This window comes from Hyperolius riggenbachi, chromosome 5 (assembly GCF_040937935.1).
Source record: "Hyperolius riggenbachi isolate aHypRig1 chromosome 5, aHypRig1.pri, whole genome shotgun sequence".
NCBI classification, from domain to species: Eukaryota; Metazoa; Chordata; class Amphibia; order Anura; family Hyperoliidae; genus Hyperolius; species Hyperolius riggenbachi.
This window is the reverse complement of record NC_090650.1, coordinates 410,995,610-411,017,645: the sequence shown is the minus strand read 5'-3', so window position 1 is coordinate 411,017,645 and position 22,036 is coordinate 410,995,610. Positions and strand designations below refer to the sequence as shown.

Sequence of the window (22,036 nt, the reverse complement as noted above, 5' to 3'; positions counted from 1 at the left end):
GCCTCCGGCGATCAGGCCCATCAGGAAATCCCGTTCTAAACGAGATTTCCATTAGGGCTTCCCCTTTTGCCATGGCGATGGGGCGCGATGATGTCATCGACATCGACGTCGTGGCGTTAAAGGGAGTCCCGATCCACCCCTCAGCGCTGCCTGGCACCAAATTTCCGCAGCACTCATTTTGCATGCATGCCTTCCAGCACCCAATTCTTTTGTTTGGGCACAACCTCGGGGGCTCTGCTACCTCACTTACGGAACATTGAGAGGGAGGCTGAGTGACTGGACAGCCCTGCCTCTCTCCCACAACCCTTAGCCACCTTTATAGGACACAATGGAAGTGGTGGTTGTGTTAGTGGTTTTAAGGGCGAGTTCTCCCTCCCTTAAGTGATGCCCATCCCTCCATTAGCCTCAAGGGAGTACGGGAGAGATGTATGTCCCGCGCCATCTTGCTGCAGGGTGAGGAGGAAAAAATTATCAGTGGCACTGGGAATATTACGTTCTCTTTCCCTCCTTCTATATACCATATTTTTTGGCATATAAGACACTTTTTCTACCCAAAAATGGGGAGAAAAAGAACTTGCGTCCTATATGCCAAATACAAGGTCCCCAACTTATGAATTCCCGCCGATACGAACCACTTACCCGCCACGATGTCAGGGACTCCCTGTATTGTCCAACGTTTGGCCTCCGCTCCCGCCTTGTGTCCTCCTCTGCCACTGGCGTAACAATAGGGGCTGTAGCCCCTGCACCTGCAGGGGGCCGCCCCCCCCCTCCCCGGAGCCCTCTCATGGCCATTTTTGGGTGCTGGAGGCGTCGCAGCATGAGAGGGAAGCCATGCTGCACATTGGCGGGCAGGGTGGGGGGCGGTCCCCCCCTCTCTCACCTCGGGCTCTCCCCTCTGCGCTCCCCTCCAGTATCAATAAGTGTGTGTGTCTAGGCGACAGGCAGCGACAGATTTACATTCCTTTCTGCGTTCCATTGTGGATGTTCCTCTCTAGCTTCTGAAGTGACTACCTGCATAAAAAGGAAGTAGAGTCAGACACTAGAGAGAGAAACATCCACGCTGGAACGCAAGAAAGGTATGTGGATCTTCTGCTGCTCGCCGCCTATACACATACACTTATTGATGCTGGAGAGGAGAGCAGAGGGGAGAGCCTGAGGTGAGGGGGGGGGGGGGGGGGGCGTCCCCACCAATGTGCAGCATGGATTTCCCCTCCAGCCCTCCAAAACGGCCCTGAGTGGGCCCCAGAGGGGGAGCCCGCTCAGAATTTCTGCAGGGGGGCCCGGTGGGTCCTAGTTACGCCCCTGTCCTCTGCCCCTCGGTTTTTCCTTATCTGTCCCGTTTGGCCTCTTCTGTCCCCGATTTGTCCTTCTCTGTCCCCTGTTTGCCCTCTGCTCCCCCCTTGTGTCCTCGTCTGCCCCTGTGTATAACTATTAGAGGTGCCAGCACGGCTCACCTAATCTAGTGGCTCCATTGGTGATCACAGACCTCTCCTCTCCCTAATGGCTCCCTTGAGGAAAAAGTGAAGAATGGAAGAGGTCTGTGATCACCGCTGAAGACGTGGTTTAGGTGAGCCGTGCTGCCACTTCTAATAGTTATACAAAGCGGGAGCGGAGGGAAAACAGGGGACAGAGAAAGACAAACGGGGGACAGAGAAGGACAAAGGGGGGACAGAAGAGGAAAAAACGAGAGGCAGAGGAGAACAAATGGTGGAAAGATGGGAGCACATGGGGGACAGAAGAGGACACATGAGGAACAGAAGGGGACACATGAGGAACAGAAGGGGACACAGGAGGACACATGGGAGACACAGGAGGACACAATCATTGGGCGAGAACATCTACAAGATGCTCCTGGACCATGGATGCACCAGGTTTAGTACATACTGTATTCTTTTCCCTGGGTTTTGCCCTCTAAATCTAGGTGCATCTTATAGTCGGGACCATATATGCCGAAAAATATGGTACATAACCTATTTCAAAGCCTTGCTATAAAGTATAGGATCGCTATTATTTAGGTATCTTCATAAATTCACACACAAAGTAAATAGTGAGGTTGCATTCTACATCATTCCAGGCCCCGGAGCTGAGCATCTCCACGCAGTCCTCCTGCCCAGACCCATCATTAGGCTCTCCGGACCTCCAGCTACTGAAGCCCTGCAGGGGGGAGCCATCTATGTAGACAAACTGCTTCTCCTTCTCTATGTCATTGATGCCAATGAACACCCTGAGCAGGCCCAGGCTGGAGATATATTCTGCCAGGAGAGAGTTGGTGGCGGCATCCTTGGGCATAGCCAGGGTGCCACCTCTGATTCTGCACTGAGTCAGGGCATCCCGATACCCGCGCTCTTCTTTCACAATATAGTAGAATTTCTCGTCCGTCTCCCGTATGCCAGCAATTACTGAAAATAGGATAAGAGTAAGATAAATAGTATACATTGTGCAACAGCAGAATATTCACCACACTGAAACTGGCAGAACCAGTCCTGTGCTGGCGCAACGGTGCCTAATTATTAAATTCAGCTCAATCCTACAGAACTAATAAAGCCTCCTCACTTGTGTAACCCTTTTCTTGCATGGCTGCAGGAGTTCTCTAGAGCTGCTCCTGTTCTACTAAAATTTACTTCTTTGACCTGCTAGTCTTATTCCCAACTCGAAGTTCAAATATAGCATGGAATGGATACAGAGGCGCCAAAAGGATAAAATAATCTAAAAAGTTTAAAACATGAGGAGGCAGTGGTGAACTTACCTCCTCCGAGCAGAAACAAAAATTGCCAATGTGTTTGTCAAATACAACAAGTTTATTTACATACTCTGGGGGACAATGCAACACGTTTCACAGCAGGTTTGATCCTGCTTCATCAGGCAATAACAATGGAAGAATAGCATATGTGGTCAGTAGAAGAGCCAGGCATCTCTGTCTGGCTCTTCTACTGACCACATATGCTATTGCTACATTGTTATTGCCTGATGAAGCAGGATCAAACCTGCGAAACATGTTACATTGTCCCCCGGAGTATGTAAATAAACTTGTTCTATTTGACAAAACACATTGGCAATTTTTGTGTCTGCTCGGAGGAGGTAAGTCCACCACTGCTTACTCAGGGCGGGGGGAGGAGCCAGAGCCGAAGAGCCAGCTTCATTTCTCGCATTTCCTGTGGTGGGGAATTCATTCATTCATTTTTATGCCACCGGGAATCTTCATTTTGCAGATTGGCTGCAGTGAGACGGCCACTTCTAGTTGTGACCGGCCAGAACCTGAAGTGGCCAGACTTTGGTTTCTGGCTGTAACAGATACATAAAATTATATAATACAAAGTATCGGGTATATTATTTGTCAAGAAGATTGTTTTCTCGCTGCCATATTAACAGGGTCGGCGCTTCCATAGAGGCAAAGAGGGCAATTGCCCCAGGGCTCCAGAGCCTGTAGGGGCCCCCCAAGGTCTCTCCCCCAAACTTACCTGTGCTGTCCAGGGACCCTGCAGTGGAGAAATGAAGGACTAACAAAGGAGCGCACCTGCCAGGAAAAGCAAGACGCTACTCTGCCAAAGACATTGCAGGGGCCCCGAGGGTGCAGTTAAGTTGGAGTGTGATCTGAAGGAAAGGGGTAACCGGCTTAGGGGCCCTGGGGGGAAATTTAGCTGCAACAAATTGCCCCTAATGCTGCTTTTTGGTCATGGGGTCTGTTGGGGCCCTTCCAGGTTAATCTTGCCAGGGGGCCCCATTGTTACTAGAACCGGTCCTGCATATTAATACACAGATTACAAATCCTCTAGAGCAGGTGTGTCAAACTAAAATACAAAGTGGGCTGAAATTGAACTCTGGGACCTAGTCGCGGGCCAACCTCAATGTCTACGGGCCACCTCCCTCCCTTATTAAGTTTCCTGGTGTCTAATGGCTAACCTCCAACCCCTATACAATATCCTGGTGCCTAGTGGTCCTCCTCCCTCCCTTTTACAGTTCCCTGGTGTCTAGTGGCTCCCACCCTCCCTTTAACAGTTCCTTAGTGTTTAATACTTTCCCCCTACCTCCCCTAAATGCCTTCCCTGGTGTTCTAGGGCTTCACCTCCGTGGTTAGGGCTGGTTCTAGCAACAATGGGGCCCTGGGGCAAAAGTAACTTGGGGGCCCTGTCGACCCTCCCTTCCAGCCACTGTCATGGGTTACCATAGCTGGAGGGGCACCTTGGGGGCCCCCACAGGGCCTGGGGCCCTGGGGCAATTGTCCCCTTTACCTCTATGGAAGCACCGGCCCTGTTCGTGGTGATCTAGAGTGGGCCAAACACAATTCAAAGTAGGGAAACCACTTGAAGGCCAAATTGAATGGCTCTGAGGGCCAGATTTGGCCCACGGGCCGGATTTTGACATGTGTGCTCTAGAGAAAGTTTGGTACATTACACAGTGTTCTAAATAAGTCTGTAATAAGTAGGTGGTAAATGATGGCTCTGAGAAATGTTTCTAATTATGCCCAGATTGATGTGTTCCTGAACTTCCTATGCGTTGAACTGTAACAAGTAAACGTTTTGCTATAATTAGAGATTATCAGACAAGGAAAGCTGTGTTTTACTCCTGATTTCTCAAGCTGATTGCTCATGACTGGGCGGGAACTGGAATTACTGTGGGCTGAACCAGAACTTTGCACAGGGCTAATTACATGCGATTAGGCCGATACTTATTTACCTGACAGCTAATTATTTATCAAAATGGTAGGTAATCAATCATTAGCCTTCCAAACAGGTTTAACCACTTTACCCCCGCGCGTACGGATTTCTCCGCCCCTTTTTCCATCCTTTCACCCCCAGGGACGGAGAAATCCGTACTCTGCGCACTCCCGCCGCTGTCCGCGCTCCCGCTTGTAAACACGCCGCCCGCCGCTAGTAAACACGCCGCCGCCCGCTCGCCCAAAGATCAACGAACGGGAAAATCCATTCCCGTTCGTTGATCTAAGCCCCGCAATGATCTGCTGCCGCTCGGCTGAGCAGCGCGATCATTGTGAAAAAATAAGAAAGTCCCAGCCTCTTTCTACTTCCTGCAAGTGTCCGGAAGGACGCTTGCAGGTCGCATGAAACAAATTGGTAATGTTGCCATCTTGTGGCCAAATAGTAAAACTACACCCTAACCATTTTTTACACACAAATAAACTTGTTTTACACAAAAAATTTACTCCTTACCTCCCACACTCCCCAATTTTTTTTTTTTGTAATTAAAAAAAAAATAAAAAATTTACAATTTAAAAAAAATACATAAATAGTTACCTTAGGGACTGAACTTTTTAAATATTTATGTCAAGAGGGTATAACACTGTTACTTTATAAACTATGGGCTTGTAATTAGGGATGGACGCAAAACTGAAAAAAATGCACCTTTATTTCCAACTAAAATATTGGCGGCAAACATTGTGATAGGGACATAATTTAAACGGTTTTATAACCGGGATAAATAGGCATATACATTTAATGGGTTTTAATTACAGTAGCATGCATTATTTAAAAACTATAAAGGCCGAAATTTGAAAAATAATAAATTTTTTCCCACATTTTTTCCTATTTTCCCATTAAAACACATTTAGAATAAAATTATTCTTGGCATAATGTCCCACCTAAAGAAAGCCTAATTGGTGGCGAAAAAAACAAGATATAGTTCATTTCATTGCGATAAGTAATGATAAAATTATAGACGAATGAATGGAAGGAGCGCTGAAAGGTGAAAATTGCTCTGGTGGTCAGGGGGTAAAACCCCTCAGTTGGGAAGTGGTTAAAATAAACCTGAGCTGAAAATAAACAGATGAGATAAACAATTTTATCTATCCTCTTATACCTAAAAATTATTATTTATTTTTTTTCAAAAATCCCACAGTTTTATTTTCTGTTTAAAAGCTGAAAAAGTAGGTTTTATGTTTTATTGTCTCAGCTGAGTTACCCTCCCCCATGTAGTTTCAACCATTGTAGGGCTGAAGAAGACTGGGCAATTAAAGTTTAGATTATATTACTTGTAAGTGACGCAAAGTGACATTACACTGCCCTCACCATTTTGCCAGTATCCCTATTACTCGTATTGCACATACATTAAAGGATACCCGAGGTGACTTGTGACATGATGAGATAGACGTGTATGTACAGTGCCAAGCACACTAATAACTGTGATGTGTTCCTTTTTTCCTTTCTCTACCTGAAAGAGTTAAATATCAGGTATGTAAGTGACTACAGTGTGACCCTCACTGATAAGAAATTCCAACTATAAAACACTTTCCTAGCAGAAAATGGATTCTGAGAGCAGGAAAGAGATAAAAAGGTTCAATAGTTAATAGATTTTAGCTCTGTCATACTTCAATGAATGTGTCATTGAGCAAAAACAATAAAACAGTTAAAACTTAAACTGAGAAGGATATGGACTTTTCCTTTTAAAATAATACCAGTTGCCTGACTCTCCTGCTGATCCTGTGTCTCTAATACTTTCAGCCACAGCCCCTGAACAAGCATGTAGATCAGGTGCTCTGACTGAAGTCAGACTGGATTAGCTGCATGCTTGTTTCTGATGTGTGATTCAGCCACGACTGCGGCTACAGAGATCAGCAGGGCTGCCAAGCAACTGGTATTGTTTAAAAGGAAAAATCAATATCCCTCTGAGTTTAGGTTTCCTAAAAAGTAGATTTAAACATAAAATAAAACTGGAATATTTTAAAAGGTCATTTTTAAGAGAAGGAGGATATATACAACTGTTTATTTCGTTTATTTTCGCTTCGGGTGTCCTTAAAGCAATTCTGAAGCGAAATAATCTTATGGAGTTGCTGAGGAGGAGAGTCCTTATGCAAGGCTGAGGACTCTGCTGCATCCCCCTTGGTGCAGCCCTGGTGGTGAATAGTAAAGTGAACCTGTACTGACAGCAGGGCCAGTTCTGTCCAGGTTGATGCTCCAACTCTGGTGAATAGGAAGATTGTAGCTTACATTAATTCGTTTTGCAAACATCAATAACAAATTGATAGGTTATAAACGGAAATGATACAGTTTCTATAAATACACCTATCAAGGATGCAAATATTGATATTAGGCAGAGTCAGGCAGTTTGTGCACAAACCCTTCCTATAATTATTATAATGGGTGTGTAGCCACTTGGCTCATTAGTAGCACCTACCATATTATTTCTATGCTCTTAAAGGACATCTGAGGTGAAAATAAACAGAAAACAATTGTATCTATCCTTCTTCTCCTAAAACATTTCTCCTGACATTTTTTGAGATATCCCCCAGTTTTATTGTATATTAAATCTAGTTTTTAAGTTTTTACTGTTTCATTGTCTCTGCTCAATGACACCTTAATTGAAGTATGCCAGAGCTCAAATCTATGAATTATTGACCCTTTTTTTTATCTCTTTTCTGCTCCAGGAAGCCATTTACTGACAGGAAAGTATTTTATGGCTGTGATTACTTATCAGTGAGGGTTACGCTATAGTCTGACCCAGTCTGACCCGTTCCCGACCCGGTCAGAAACTGTCACTTGCATACCTGATGTTTAACTTTTTCAGGCAGAGAAAGAAAAAAGCCTAGTTATTTGTGTGCTTGGCACTGTACATACACATGCCTGTCTCATCATGTCACATGTCACCTCGGTTGTTCTTTAAGGCCTCCTTTGATAAGTTAAAAAAATAATTCCATAAAGCAAAGTGAAGCTAAGAATAGCTATGCAGTGCCCCCTCCTGCAGGTACCAAACTGTGCATCTTCCTGGTTTGCCTATGCCTAAAAACAGCCTTGAGTGAGAATATCATGGAGGTTAAATGTAATTTTTTTTGTTAATCTGCCTTAAATACATCCTGAGTCACTGACCCAGGACTGGCAGAAGCTCAAAGCAAAGTCTGACTACCCTGACTGCATACGTGTCCCATATGTGGGGTTAAAGCAGCCACCTGACATTTTTATAAGACAATACAGTAAATCTGGAAGTCTCCATATTTCTCTCACTGCAGGGCCACTTTAATTCTGTATTGCTGCATGATTGTCGAAGCATGGTCTGATTACACCGATGATTGAATCTACCTGCCAGTAAATCGATCCTATGAATGGGGCAGCCCACCAGGAAGTGACCTCAGAGGGGTTGAACACAATGCAGTTGTGATGTTCCACACCATGTGGAGTTCCAAGGTGCTAGACCAAAGTAGCAGTCAAAAAGTATTCAAAAGGTCCTCACAGTCTTGTAGATAATAATGGTATTTATTATCTCATACACCAGATGTCCATTCAATAACCAGAGATCGTTTTGGGACCATTCTGTTGTATGCCTTGACAAAGGGGACGTGCCGTGGCTAGAGTTGGGCCGAACGGTTCGCCTGCGAACGGTTCCATGCGAACTTCCGTGGTTCGCGTTCGCGTCCCGCAGGCGAACCTTTGCGGAAGTTCGGTTCGCCCCATAATGCACATGGAGGGTCAACTTTGACCCTCTACATCACAGTCAGCAGGCCCAGTGTAGCCAATAAGGCTACACTAGCCCCTGGAGCCCCACCCCCCTTATATAAGGCAGGCATCGGCGGCCATTACGGTCACTCGTGTGCCTGCATTAGTGAGAGTAGGGCGAGCTGCTGCAGACTGTCTCTCATAGGAAAAGATTAGTTAGGCTTAGCTTGTTCCTGGCTGCATACCTGTTCTGTGAACCCACCACTGCATACCTGTACTGTGAACCCACCACTGCATACCTGTTCAGTGAACCCACCACTGCATACCTGTTCTGTGAACCCACCACTGCATACCTGTACTGTGAACCCACCACTGCATACCTGTTCAGTGAACCCACCACTGCATACCTGTTCAGTGAACCCACCACTGCATACCTGTTCAGTAAACCTGCCACTGCATACCTGTTCTGTGAACCCACCACTGCATACCTGTTCTGTGAACCCACCACTGCATACCTGTTCAGTGAACCCACCACTGCATACCTGTTGTGTTCAGTGAACCTGCCACTGCATACCTGTTCTGTTCAGTGGACCCGCCACTGTATACCTGTTCTGTGAACCCACCACTGTATACCTGTACTGTTCAGTGGACCCGCTACTGTATACCTGTTCTGTTCAGTGAACCCGCCACTGCATACCTGTTGTGTTCAGTGAACCCGCCACTGCATACCTGTACTGTTCAGTGAACCCGCCACTGCATACCTGTTCTGTTCAGTGAACCCGCCACTGCATACCTGTTCTGTTCAGTGAACCTGCCACTGTATACCTGTTCTGTTCAGTGAACCCGCCACTGTATACCTGTTCAGTGAACCCGCCACTGCATACCTGTTGTGTTCAGTGAACCCGCCACTGTATACCTGTTCTGTTCAGTGAACCCGCCACTGCATACCTGTTGTGTTCAGTGAACCCGCCACTGTATACCTGTACTGTTCTGTGAACCCGCCACTGCATACCTGTTCTGTTCAGTGGACCCGCCACTGTATACCTGTTCTGTTCAGTGGACCCGCCACTGTATACCTGTTCTGTGAACCCGCCACTGTATACCTGTACTGTTTAGTGGACCCGCTACTGTATACCTGTTCTGTTCAGTGAACCCGCCACTGCATACCTGTTGTGTTCAGTGAACCCGCCACTGTATACCTGTACTGTTCTGTAAACCCGCCACTGCATACCTGTTCTGTTCAGTGGACCCGCCACTGTATACCTGTTCTGTTCAGTGGACCCGCCACTGTATACCTGTTCTGTGAACCCGCCACTGTATACCTGTACTGTTCAGTGGACCCGCTACTGTATACCTGTTCTGTTCAGTGAACCCGCCACTGCATACCTGTGGTGTTCAGTGAACCCGCCACTGTATACCTGTACTGTTCAGTGAACCCGCCACTGCATACCTGTTCTGTTCAGTGAACCTACCACTGCATACCTGTTCTGTGAACCCGCCACTGTATACCTGTACTGTTCAGTGGACCCGCTACTGTATACCTGTTCTGTTCAGTGAACCCGCCACTGCATACCTGTTGTGTTCAGTGAACCCGCCACTGTATACCTGTACTGTTCAGTGAACCCGCCACTGCATACCTGTTGTGTTCAGTGAACCTGCCACTGCATACCTGTTCTGTGAACCCGCCACTGTATACCTGTACTGTTCAGTGAACCCGCCACTGCATACCTGTTCTGTTCAGTGGACCCGCTACTGTATACCTGTTCTGTTCAGTGAACCCGCCACTGTATACCTGTACTGTTCAGTGAACCCGCCATTGCATACCTGTTCTGTTCAGTGGACCCGCTACTGTATACCTGTTCTGTTCAGTGAACCCGCCACTGCATACCTGTTCTGTTCAGTAAACCTGCCACTGTATACCTGTTCTGTTCAGTGAAACCGCCACTGTATACCTGTTCAGTGAACCCGCCACTGCATACCTGTTGTGTTCAGTGAACCTGCCACTGTATACCTGTTCTGTTCAGTGAACCCGCCACTGCATACCTGTTGTGTTCAGTGAACCCGCCACTGTATACCTGTACTGTTCTGTGAACCCGCCACTGCATACCTGTTCTGTTCAGTGGACCCGCCACTGTATACCTGTTCTGTTCAGCGAACCCGCCACTGTATACCTGTTCAGTGAACCCGCCACTGCATACCTGTTCTGTTCAGTGGACCCGCCACTGTATACCTGTTCTGTTCAGTGAACCCGCCACTGTATACCTGTTCAGTGAACCCGCCACTGCATACCTGTTCTGTTCAGTGAACCTGCCACTGCATACCTGTTCTGTGAACCCGCCACTGTATACCTGTACTGTTCAGTGAAGCCGCCACTGTATACCTGTTCTGTTCAGTGAACCCGCCACTGTATACCTGTTCTGTTCAGTGAACCCACCGCATCAGTGCGCATACCTGTGCAGTTAAGTGAACCCACCTACCTACGTGAGTGCACGCAGTGTGATATACCACTCCGTGCATACCCGATATGGACAAAACAGGTAGAGGAAGAGGTAGTGCCAGAGCCAGAGGAAGGCCACCCGGCAGGTCTGCACGAGGTCGTGTAAATGTAATTTCGTGTGGACCTGGCCCACAGTACAGTGCTCGGAAGAAGGCACGTCCCATCACCTCCCAAGATTGTCAGGACGTTGTTGAGTATTTAGCGACACAGAACACCTCATCTTGCTCAGCCACCAGCGCTACTACTAGCACCACTTCCGCTGCATTTGACACTTCGCAAGAATTATTTAGTGTTGAAATCACTGATGCACAGCCATTGTTGTTACAGCCAGATGAATTTTCACCAGCTCATATGTCTGAGTTACGCGGCAACACTATGGATGTAACGTGTAAGGAGGATGAAGGACCTACTGATGGTGCATGTTTGGATTTGTCTGAGGCAAGCGAAGCTGGGCAGGATGATTACGATGATGATGATGATAGGGATCCTCTGTATGTTCCCAATAGAGGAGATGAAGAGGGGGACAGTTCAGAGGGGGAGTCAGAGAGTAGTAGGAGGAGAGAAGTTGCTGAAAGAAGCTGGGGCAGCTCTTCGTCAGAAACAGCTGGTGGCAGTGTCCGGCACCATGTATCGCCACCTATGTACAGCCAGCCAACTTGCCCTTCAGCATCAGCTGGTGAGGTCCCCATAGTGCCCACATCCCAGGGTGGCTCAGCGGTGTGGAAATTTTTTAATGTGTGTGCCTCAGATCGGACCAAAGCCATCTGTTCGCTCTGCCAACAAAAATTGAGCCGTGGAAAGGCCAACACTCACGTAGGGACAAGTGCCTTACGAAGGCACCTGGAGAAAAGGCACAAACAGCAATGGGATGGCCACCTGAGCAAAAGCAGCAGCAGCACACAAAAGAAAAGTCACCCTCCTTCTCCTCTTCCTCCTTCAGGTGCATCATCTGCTTCTGCCGCTTTCTCCCTTCCACCTTCACAGGCACCCTCCTCCACTCCGCCTCTGCCCTTGAGCGCTTCCTGCTCCTCTGCCCACAGCAGCAGTCAGGTGTCCGTGAAGGAAATGTTTGAGCGGAAGAAGCCAATTTCGGCCAGTCACCCCCTTGCCCGGCGTCTGACAGCTGGCGTGGTGGAACTGTTAGCTCGCCAGCTGTTACCATACCGGCTGGTGGACTCTGAGGCCTTCCGTAAATTTGTGGCCATCGGAACACCGCAGTGGAAGATGCCAGGCCCAGGGCCGGATCATCCACCAGGCAAAACAAGCACCAGCTTAGGGCCCCATCCTGGGTCTAAAGGGCCCCATCAGCATCCTTCCATTAACTTTTTTATGCCTGCTGCTGTGGCTACAGAGCCCCATCAGCATGTACGCATGTTTTCCTCTCTTTTCCCTCCTTCCTGCCTGGCGTGCTGCAGCTGTTCGGGTTCCAGAAATAAGGTGAGGCTGAGCGTTGCTGTTGCGTGGGTAAACAGACGCTCAGCCTTCACCTCAGCCCACAGAGAGTTAGCGTGCAGTGTACTACATGACTCGTCATCACCGTGCTCACTCCTCATGACCATGCCTCAGCAGGGCAGGATTTCTGGGCAGGCGGGAAAATGCAAAGGGTGCTACACACACATGCCAGGCGTCACCAGTCCATTTACAGCCGTGTGCTGTGCCAAGCTCCCTAAAATCTGTGCGTGTGTGTGGGGGCAGGGCAGCGGGCTTCTAACTACAGAAAGACGGTCTGTTAACCCAATTAGAGAGGGAGCAGAGAGCAGCATATCAACACAAGCCAGCAGCAGCTGCACGGTAGAGATGGGAAGTTCGGATCTTTTCAATGATCCGGATGATTCGAATCGGATCATTGAAGAGATCCGGATCTTTGATCCGAATCTCGGATCATTTTACTACCGAAGCATTCGGGGGTGAAATGAACAGCAGGACAGGTCTGTGGGCAGGAGAAGGAGAGGGGGGTGGACACACGGAGAAGGGGAGAAGATGGACAGAGGGCAGGGAGTGGACAGAGAAGGGAGGAGGGACAAGCAGAGAGCAGAAATGTTTGCACACAATACCCACATGCTGCAATCATATGCTTTACATGTATTTCACCTATATGCTCATCTGTATACTGTGAATGGAAACGTCGCACAGTGAAAGAAAGCATTCCCAGAAGATAAGTGCAGCTGTTTAGTGCCGAGTGCAGGAGGATTTATATTGCCTTTCAATCACACTGTCTGCAAAGTTACTGTGCTGAGCTGAGCCAAAAGCTTCCCATGTGTTCACTGTGCAGCACTACGGAACAGACAGCCTGTAGTGAGCAGCACATTATAGCCAGTATGTGTGCTCTACACATATCTGGCAGTGGCACCGATGTCCCCTCTCTCTCATCTACCTGTCCCTGCAAGGCTGCCTCCCCTCCCAACAAAGCGATCCCTGCTTCCAGGACCCCGCTGCCCGCTGAGAGGGGGCGTGCCGCTCCTGGCCCCGCCCCTTTTCCGATCCGAATCGTTCATTTTGATGATTCGGATGATCGACTCATAAAATAGATTCGGATCAAAGATCCGAATCGTTCATGATCCGGACAACACTACTGCACGGACATTAGAGATGGGAAGTTCGGATCTTTTCAATGATCCGGATGATTCGAATCGGATCATTGAAAAGATCCGGATCTTTGATCCGAATCTCGGATCATTTTACTACCGAAGCATTCGGGGTGAGATGACTAGCAGGACAGGTCTTTCCCTGCTGTGGACAGGAGAAGGGGAGGGGGGTGGACACACAGAGAGAAGAGGAGAAGATGGACAGAGGGCAGGGAGTGGACAGAGAAGGGAGGAGGGACGAGCAGAGAGCAGAAATGTTTGTGCACACAATACCCACATGCTGCAATCATATGCTTTACATGTATTTATTTCACCTATATGCTCATCTGTGTACTTTCCATGCAAACGTCACACAGTGAAGGAAAGCATTCCCAGAAGATAAGTGCAGCTGTTTAGTGCCGAGTGGAGGAGGATCATTTTGCCCTGCAATCACAGTGCCTGCAAAGTTACTGAGCTATGCTGAGCCAAAAGCTTCCCATGTGATCACTGTGCAGCACTACGGAACAGCCAGCCTATAATGAGAAGCACGTTTCAGCCAGTATGTGTGCTCTACACATATCTGGCAGTGGCACCCATGTCCCCTCTCTCTTATCTACCTGCTGTCCCTGCAAGGCTGCCTCCCATCCAACAGAGCGATCCATCTCAGCTCTGCTTCCAGGACCCCGCTGCCCGCTGGGTGTCGCTTCTGGCCCCGCCCCTTTTGCGATCCGAATCGTTCATTTTGATGATTCGGATGATCGACTCATTAAATAGATTCGGATCAAAGATCCGAATCGTTCATGATCCGGACAACACTAACGGACATTGCAGCTTAGCCACCTGTAGCAGCGTGTCTCTTCAGCTCTCCCTCCACCCTCCTCACAAACTTCTGGTCAGCTGCTTGCAGGGCATGGATTGAAGAATCTATGCGGTAAGGATGGATCCGTGCTGTGTGTCTGCTGATGTTCTGCATTCTTTCCTCCACTCCACAATTCAGTGGACATTAGCTTCTCCTTCATCTCCATCCCCTGTGCCTGTGATCTCTCTCCCCTCTACTAATTATCGCTATAGCTCTCAGCAGTTGCTCTGAAGTCTAATCTTTTCAATCTTTACACCACGTGATCAGAGGAGTTTAGAGGTCATGCAGTTGCCTGGCTGCTGGGGCTGATATGAAGTGTGTGAAGGAAAGAGAAAGCTCTCATTTCAATTGTTTCCTGTATAAATAGGTGTGTGTGTGTCTGTGTGTCCTATGTGTCTGGTGTGTTTGTCTGTGTGGTGGGAGTGTGTCTGTGTGTCCTATGTGTCTGGTGTGTGTGTCTGTGTGGTGGGAGTGTGTCTGTGTGTCCTATGTGTCTGGTGTGTGTGTGTGTGGTGGGAGTGTGTCTAGTGTGTGTCTGTGTGTCCTATGTGTCTGGTGTGTGTGTCTGTGTGGTGGGAGTGTGTCTTTGTGTCCTATGTGTCTGGTGTGTGTGGAGGGAGTGTGTCTAGTGTGTGTGTCTGTGTGTCCTATGTGTCTGGTGTGTGTGTGTGTGTGTGTGTGTGTGTGTGTAGTGGGAGTGTGTCTGTGCGTCTGGTGTGTGTGGTGGGAGTGTGTGTGTGGTGGGAGTGTGTCTAGTGTGTGTGTCTGTGTGTCCTATGTGTCTGGTGTGTGTGTGTGTGTGTGTGTGTGTGTAGTGGGAGTGTGTCTGTGTGTCCTATGTATGTGGTGTGTGTGGTGGGAGTGTGTGTGTGGTAAGAGTGTGTCTAGTGTGTGTGTCTGTGTGTCCTATGTGTCTGGTGTGTGTGTGTGTGTAGTGGGAGTGTGTCTGTGTGTCCTATGTGTCTGGTGTGTGTGTGTGTGTGGTGGGAGTGTGTCTAGTGTGTGTGTCTGTGTGCCCTATGTGTCTGGTGTGTGTGTGTCTGGCGTGTGTGTGTGTCATGTTTGTGTGTCTGTCTGGTGTGTGTGTGTGTCCTGTATGTGTGGTGTGTGTGTGTGTGTGTGTGTGTGTGTGTGTGTGTGTGTGTGTGTGTGTGTGTGTGTCAGCCTCCATATCCCTCTCACTCCATGTCTGAATTGATGCATAAAATGTTGGAGGGGGTTTAGGGAAGGGGGCCCAAATCTGCTATTTTGCTTTGGGCCCCATTTGGCCTTAATCCGGCTCTGGCCAGGCCGCACTTATTTTTCGAGGAAGGCCATACCCCAACTGCACCGTGAAGTTGAGAGGCAAGTGGTGTCATCTCTTGTGAAGAGCGTTGGGTCAAGGGTACACCTGACCACGGATGCCTGGTCTGCCAAACACGGGCAGGGCCGCTACATTACGTGCACAGCCCATTGGGTCAACCTGGTGGTGAACGATGGCAAGCAGGGCGCAGCGGACCAAATTGTGACACCTCCACGGCTTGCAGGCAGGCCTCCTGCCACCTCCTCTCCTCCTGCTACATGCTCTTCGCTGTCCTCCTTCTCCTTGGCTGAGTGGCAGTTCTCCTCTCCAGCTACACAGCCCCAGCTCCGCAGGGCCTATGCTGCATGCCAGGTAAGACGGTGTCACGCCATCTTAGACATGTCTTGTCTCAAAGCGGAGAGTCACACTGGAGCAGCTCTCCTGGCTGCTCTTAAAGGAAAACTTAAGTCAAAAAAAAAAAATGACATTTACTCACCTGGGGCATCCCTCAGCACCCCGAAGCTGGATGGTGCCCTCGCAGCCCCGCTCCGATCGTCCTGTCCCCGCCGGCGGCTACTTCCGGTTCGGCGACAGCCGCCGACAGGCTGGGAACGCGGCTGATTTTCCGCGTTCCCAGCCGCTGCGATCACCCTCTATGCTGCTATAGCGTCTATATAGACGCTATAGCAGCATAGAGGGTGATAGCAGCGGCTGGGAACGCGGAAAATCAGCCGCGTTCCCAGCCTGTCGGCGGCTGTCGCCGAACCGGAAGTAGCCGCCGGCGGGGACAGGACGATCGGAGCGGGGCTGCGAGGGCACCATCCAGCTTCGGGGTGCTGAGGGATGCCCCAGGTGAGTAAATGTCATTTTTTTTATTTGACTTAAGTTTTCCTTTAAGAAACAGGTGGATGAGTGGCTGACCCCGCACCACCTGGAGATAGGCAACGTGGTGTGCGACAACGGCAGCAATCTGCTTGCCGCTTTGCATATGGGGAAGCTGACACACATACCCTGCATGGCACATGTCATGAATCTAGTTGTTCAAAGATTTGTGGCAAAGTACCCTGGCTTAGCGGATGTCCTGAAGCAGGCCAGGAAGTTCTGTGGGCATTTGAGGCGGTCTTACACAGCCATGGCACGCTTTGCGGAAATTCAGCGGAAAAACAACATGCCGGTGAGACGCCTCATTTGCGATAGCCCGACTCGCTGGAATTCGACCCTGCTCATGTTCTCCCGCCTGCTAGAACAGAAGAAAGCCGTCACCCAGTACCTCTACAACTACAGTAGAATGAAACAATCTGGGAAGATGGGGATGTTCTGGCCCGACAACTGGACACTGATGAAAAATGCATGCAGGCTCATGCGGCCGTTTGAGGAGGTGACCAACCTGGTGAGCCGCAGTGAGGGCACCATCAGCGACTTAATTCCCTACGCTTACTTCTTGGAGCGTGCTGTGCGTAGCGTGGCGGATGAAGCTGCGAATGAGCGTGACCAGGAACCGTTACGGCAGGAACAGGCATGGGACCAATTTTCATCAGACCCAGCTGTTTCCTCAACACCTGCAGCAGCACGGAGGGGGAAGGAGGAGGAAGAAGAGAAGTCGTGTGCAGAAGATGAGTCAGACTCAGAGGATGATGAGCAAGGTGTTTCTTTGGGGGAGGAGGAGGAGGAGACGACGGCGGCAGGAGAACACCCGCAGCAGGCGTCGCAGGGGGCTTGTGCTGCTCAACCTTCCCGTGGTATTGTTCGCGGCTGGGGGGAGGAGGTTGACTTACGTGACGTCACTGAGGAAGAGCAAGAGGAGATGGAGGGTACTGGATCCGACTTTGTGCAGATGTCGTCTTTTATGCTGTCCTGCCTGTTGAGGGACCCCCGTATAAAAAACCTCAAGGGGAATGAGCTGTACTGGGTGGCCACACTACTAGACCCTCGGTACAGGCACAAAGTGGCGGACCTGTTACCAACTCACCTGAAGGTGGAAAGGATGCAGCACATGCAGAACCAGCTGTCAACTATGCTTTACAATGCCTTTAAGGGTGATGTGACAGCACAACGCCAGCAAGGTACCACTGCCACTAATCTTCCTCCCGTGTCCACGCAGTCAAAGACAGGACGCTCCAGCGATCTCATGGTGATGTCGGACATGCGGACGTTCTTTAGTCCAACGTCTCGCCGTAGCCCTTCCGGATCCACCCTCCACCAACGCCTGGAACGGCAGGTAGCCGACTACCTGGCCTTAAGTGTGGATGTAGACACTGCGAGCAGCGATGATGAACCCTTGGTCTACTGGGTGCGCAGGCTTGACCTGTGGCCAGAGCTGTCCCAATTTGCCATCCAACTTCTCTCTTGCCCTGCCGCAAGCGTCCTGTCAGAAAGGACCTTCAGCGCAGCTGGAGGCATTGTCACTGAGAAGAGAAGTCGCCTAAGTCACAAAAGTGTTAAGTACCTCACCTTTATCAAAATGAATGAGGCATGGATCCCGGAGGGCTGCTGCTCGCCCCAAGACTAAGTCAGTCCCCGCACACACAGCATCTCTGCCTGCACGCCGTGTGACTGGCTGCCTGGCCTGCCCCAAGAAGATATACTAAACTGAAAAGAAGATTGGTTACACAGCCTCATAAAGTATACCAAGTCACGTTTATTGTATCAAATGTTAAAAGACACCGATCCTCAGACAATTTGCCATAGGTCAGTTATTCCCCAGATAGTCCCCATAAAAACAGTTACTGCGGATAACATATATGACGCTGACTGCGTTCCAGATAGCAACAATTCAATGTGTTAAGCATATAAACAAAACTGTGTCTGGCCAGAAACATCAATTTTGCTGCACTTATCCTTGCATCCGCGCATTCATTCACCACATATACATGTGCCCAGATATTGGATATGGGGGGCCCCCTTTATATTAACTTGGATTCCTCCAAATGGTTCAGTTCATCATGGTATTATCAGAACTTGAATTAGCAGCCACTTGATCACAGCAAACAAGGGTAGATCTCACCCATATCAATTGTAGGTATCTCATCCAGGAAACTTCCGCTGGTCCGTGTGGCAGAGTCCTGTTGACAGGCTTGGGAGCGTGATGCTGTTAGCTCCACTATGCCGCTGCTCTCTTGCACGGAGAACGCCAGCCCGGAATTCCGTGCCCCACGTGTGTGTGATGATGCTGCGGTGCACGCAGCCGCGTCAGCTCCGCCCACCGACGCGTTTCACGTCCCAATTGGACGTTTCATCAGGGTGTGGTCTTACTAGCAAACGTCACCTCCTATGTAGTGGTTTAGGCTCCGCCCACCGCATCTCCGTTGCCATGCTCACCATTCGTGTTTACTGCATAGACTGTATGCGGTGCGGCTTGTATACATAACACTCTGTAAGACAGCCTTTCATGTTATTATATTTACTTGATGTTTTGAGTTCATATGTATGTCATTCTCAAAAACTTTTTCCTTTATAACAATTGAGTTTAGTGGACACGCCACATCTGCACAGTAAACGTCCATAGCGGAGGAAGACCGCAAGGAAAGAGAGTCCATACATGCAATTCATAGCATAGTTCATCGTTCAGGGATGTCATGATTAGCCTATCAGGTCAATTCATGCTGTACATTTACATGACAGTTCCAAGTATGGTTGACTATTACTTGGGCATATATTGTCCTTAAAGGCACAAAAGTCATTCACTGCGGATCCATCCATACCCATGCTTTACCCATTTCTTCTCAAAATTAGTTAGAATATGCACCAACTGATCATGGGCAAGCCCTACAGTGGACAGCAATTTGATGCCAAATGATAAGGTTGATTCAACATATCAATATCTATTGGCTCTAAGGAAGGGGGACAGGTCTAATTCGGCATTTAACCCTTTAGGTGCCACTGTACCAAGTTTAAAGATCCACATTGCCTCCTTACAATAGAGTATTTCATCAAAATCACCACGTCTGTTCGATATCTTTAAATTATAAATCCCCTTGACTGTGGTTCCCTTCAAGCTGTTCTGATGACATTCTCTATAGTGGTCATAAATGACCCCTGTCGACTTCCCCTTGGTTATCTTTCCAAAATGTTCGAGAATCCTCTCCTTCAATGCCCTTTTGGTCTTGCCAATATAGCCTAGTCCACAGGGACACTGTATCATATAAACTACCTTTTTAGTATCACAGTTTATAAAGGATCTAATGGCAAACTTTTTGTTGCCACTACTATCATAGAACACATTGGCATGATCAACATATGGGCATAGCTTACATTTAGAACACTTGAACATCCCTGTGGGCTTCCTACTGTCAAGCCACGTCACAGGGTTCTTTTGTAGTTCACTGTGCACCAACCGATCCTTTAAATTGGGCGCTCTTCTGGCAGTTAAAAGTGGCCTCGGACCCACTATTTTTTCAATTTCTTTATCAGAGGTGAGTATTGGCCAAAATCTGCTCAATAGTTCACGTAGATTGTTCCAATGGGCCCCAAAGCCGGTCACGAGGCGCATGTGCCCATCTCCCTCCGTTTTATGCGGCATCCCCCTAGGGGCCAGCAATTTCTGCCGGTCCAGGTCCCAAGCCCGCCGCAAAGCATTCCGTAATACCGAATGCGGGTATCCGCGCTCGCGAAACCGCTGATACATATTGCGTGCTTCATTTCTGAAGTCTTCATCCCTGCAGCAGTTCCTCCTTAAACGGAGGAACTGCCCGTATGGGATTCCCTTCTTTAGAGACGACGGGTGGTGGCTGGTCGCGTGTAATACCGTATTGCCAGCCGTAGGCTTACGATACGATGTGGTTACTATCGCCTGACCCTCCACCTTCAACAAGAGATCCAAAAATGGGATCTCCCTCCCAAAGGTGAAGGTCAGACGAATATTCTTAGTATTGATGTTCAATTTAAGTATGAATTGTTCCAATTCCTCAACGGTACCTCTCCATACCATTAACACGTCGTCAATAAATCTAATCCAGAGGGCGACGTGTGCACCGAACTCTGGGCTGGGATAAACCTGTTCCCGTTCCCAGAGTCCCAAATGTAAACATGCATAGGCTGGTGCACACGACGCCCCCATCGACGTACCGCGTAATTGTTGATAAAATTGGCCTTCAAATACGAAACAATTCCTAGTAAGAATTAATTTCATTGCCTCCACAATAAATGCATTGTGGGCTGTTGCAGAGGGATGCCGCTCACGGAGGAAGAAGGACATTGCCCGGAGCCCCTCCTCGTGTGGGATCGACGTGTAGAGAGACTCCACGTCGATCCCGACAAGGACGGATCCCGGGGGCACCTCGAACCCGGCCAGGACACTCAGAACATCACGTGTGTCCTGTATGTAGGACGGTAATGCTTGGACCAATGGGCAAACCTTTCTATCTATGTACTGTCCCAAACGCTGAGTGGGACTCCCAATCGCCGAAACGATTGGTCGTCCTGGAGGATTTTCCATAGATTTGTGCACCTTGGGGATGATATATAGGGTTGGCACATTAAAGGTAGTCACAGTCAAATAATCATACTCTTTCTTGGTTAATATTTTTTCACATAGACCTTCATCAACAAGGCTATTGACCTGTTCCTTGATTAACGGGAAAGGATTGTCCCGAAGTTTTCGGTATGTATTGGTATCATTTAGTTGTCTTTGAATCTCCTGCACATATTTTTCCTCATCCATGAGGACAACGTTTCCCCCTTTGTCACTGGGTTTAATTACTAGATGGGGGGCCTTTTGGAGTTCCTCCAACGCTAATTGTTCCTGTGGTGTTAAGTTCTTTTCATTTTTAGGGGGAAACAACCTTAAATTCCAAAGTTCTTGTTCAACCGTGTTCAAAAATACCTGAACACTTTTGTTTTGGGATAATGGGGGCATAAATACAGATTTAAGCCGTAAGGCAGTTATGGGTGGTGGGGTCAGGGGTGTGGTGGGATCATTAGGTATAGCTTCTGGGGAAAAGTTATCTGTGTCAGCAGACCCAAAGACACCATGGACATCCTGTTCATCCAGGAGGGATTGCAAGGCCACAATAGCTTCCCTTTCATCTTGTGCCAAACACACATATCCTGAAGTTGGATCATCATTTGATTGCGGGTTTTGTCCCATTGTAAGTTTCAGAATTACTTTTCTTAAGAACAGATAAATATCTTTATAAATCTGAAATATGTCACCTGGTATGGTTGGTGAGAAGGACAGGCCTTTTTTAAGCAGTGAAATGTGTCTTTCCTCCAGTTTGAAATTGGATAAATTAATAACATTCCTACTGGCTTCTTCATTAAATAAATTCCCATTAGTGTCTAATTTTTCTGGCTTACACTTCTCGTTATTCTGCCCGGATTGTCTATCCCTTCTGGTTCTCTCATGGCTCTTCCTTCTTTCTGATCTCTTCCCCTGCCTCTGCCTCGTCCTCTCCCCCTCCCCCTTCCCCTCCTGCCTCTGCCTCGTCCCCTGCTCTGTGGCATATCGTCCTCTAAAAA

At 48.6% G+C, this 22,036-nt stretch overlaps 1 protein-coding gene across 2 annotated transcripts in view; it reads right to left on the bottom strand.

Moving 5' to 3' along the window:
• Window positions 1–1,167: 1,167 nt before the first annotated feature.
• COLEC10 (collectin subfamily member 10) overlaps window positions 1,168–22,036 on the bottom strand; it is an 83,288-nt gene continuing 62,419 nt past the window's right edge. For both annotated transcript variants that reach the window (XM_068237955.1, XM_068237956.1), the window contains exon 7: window positions 1,168–2,399. In XM_068237955.1, the coding sequence (XP_068094056.1) occupies window positions 2,008–2,399 (392 nt within the window). In that variant the 3' untranslated portion in view covers window positions 1,168–2,007. The remainder of the gene's footprint in view (window positions 2,400–22,036) is intronic.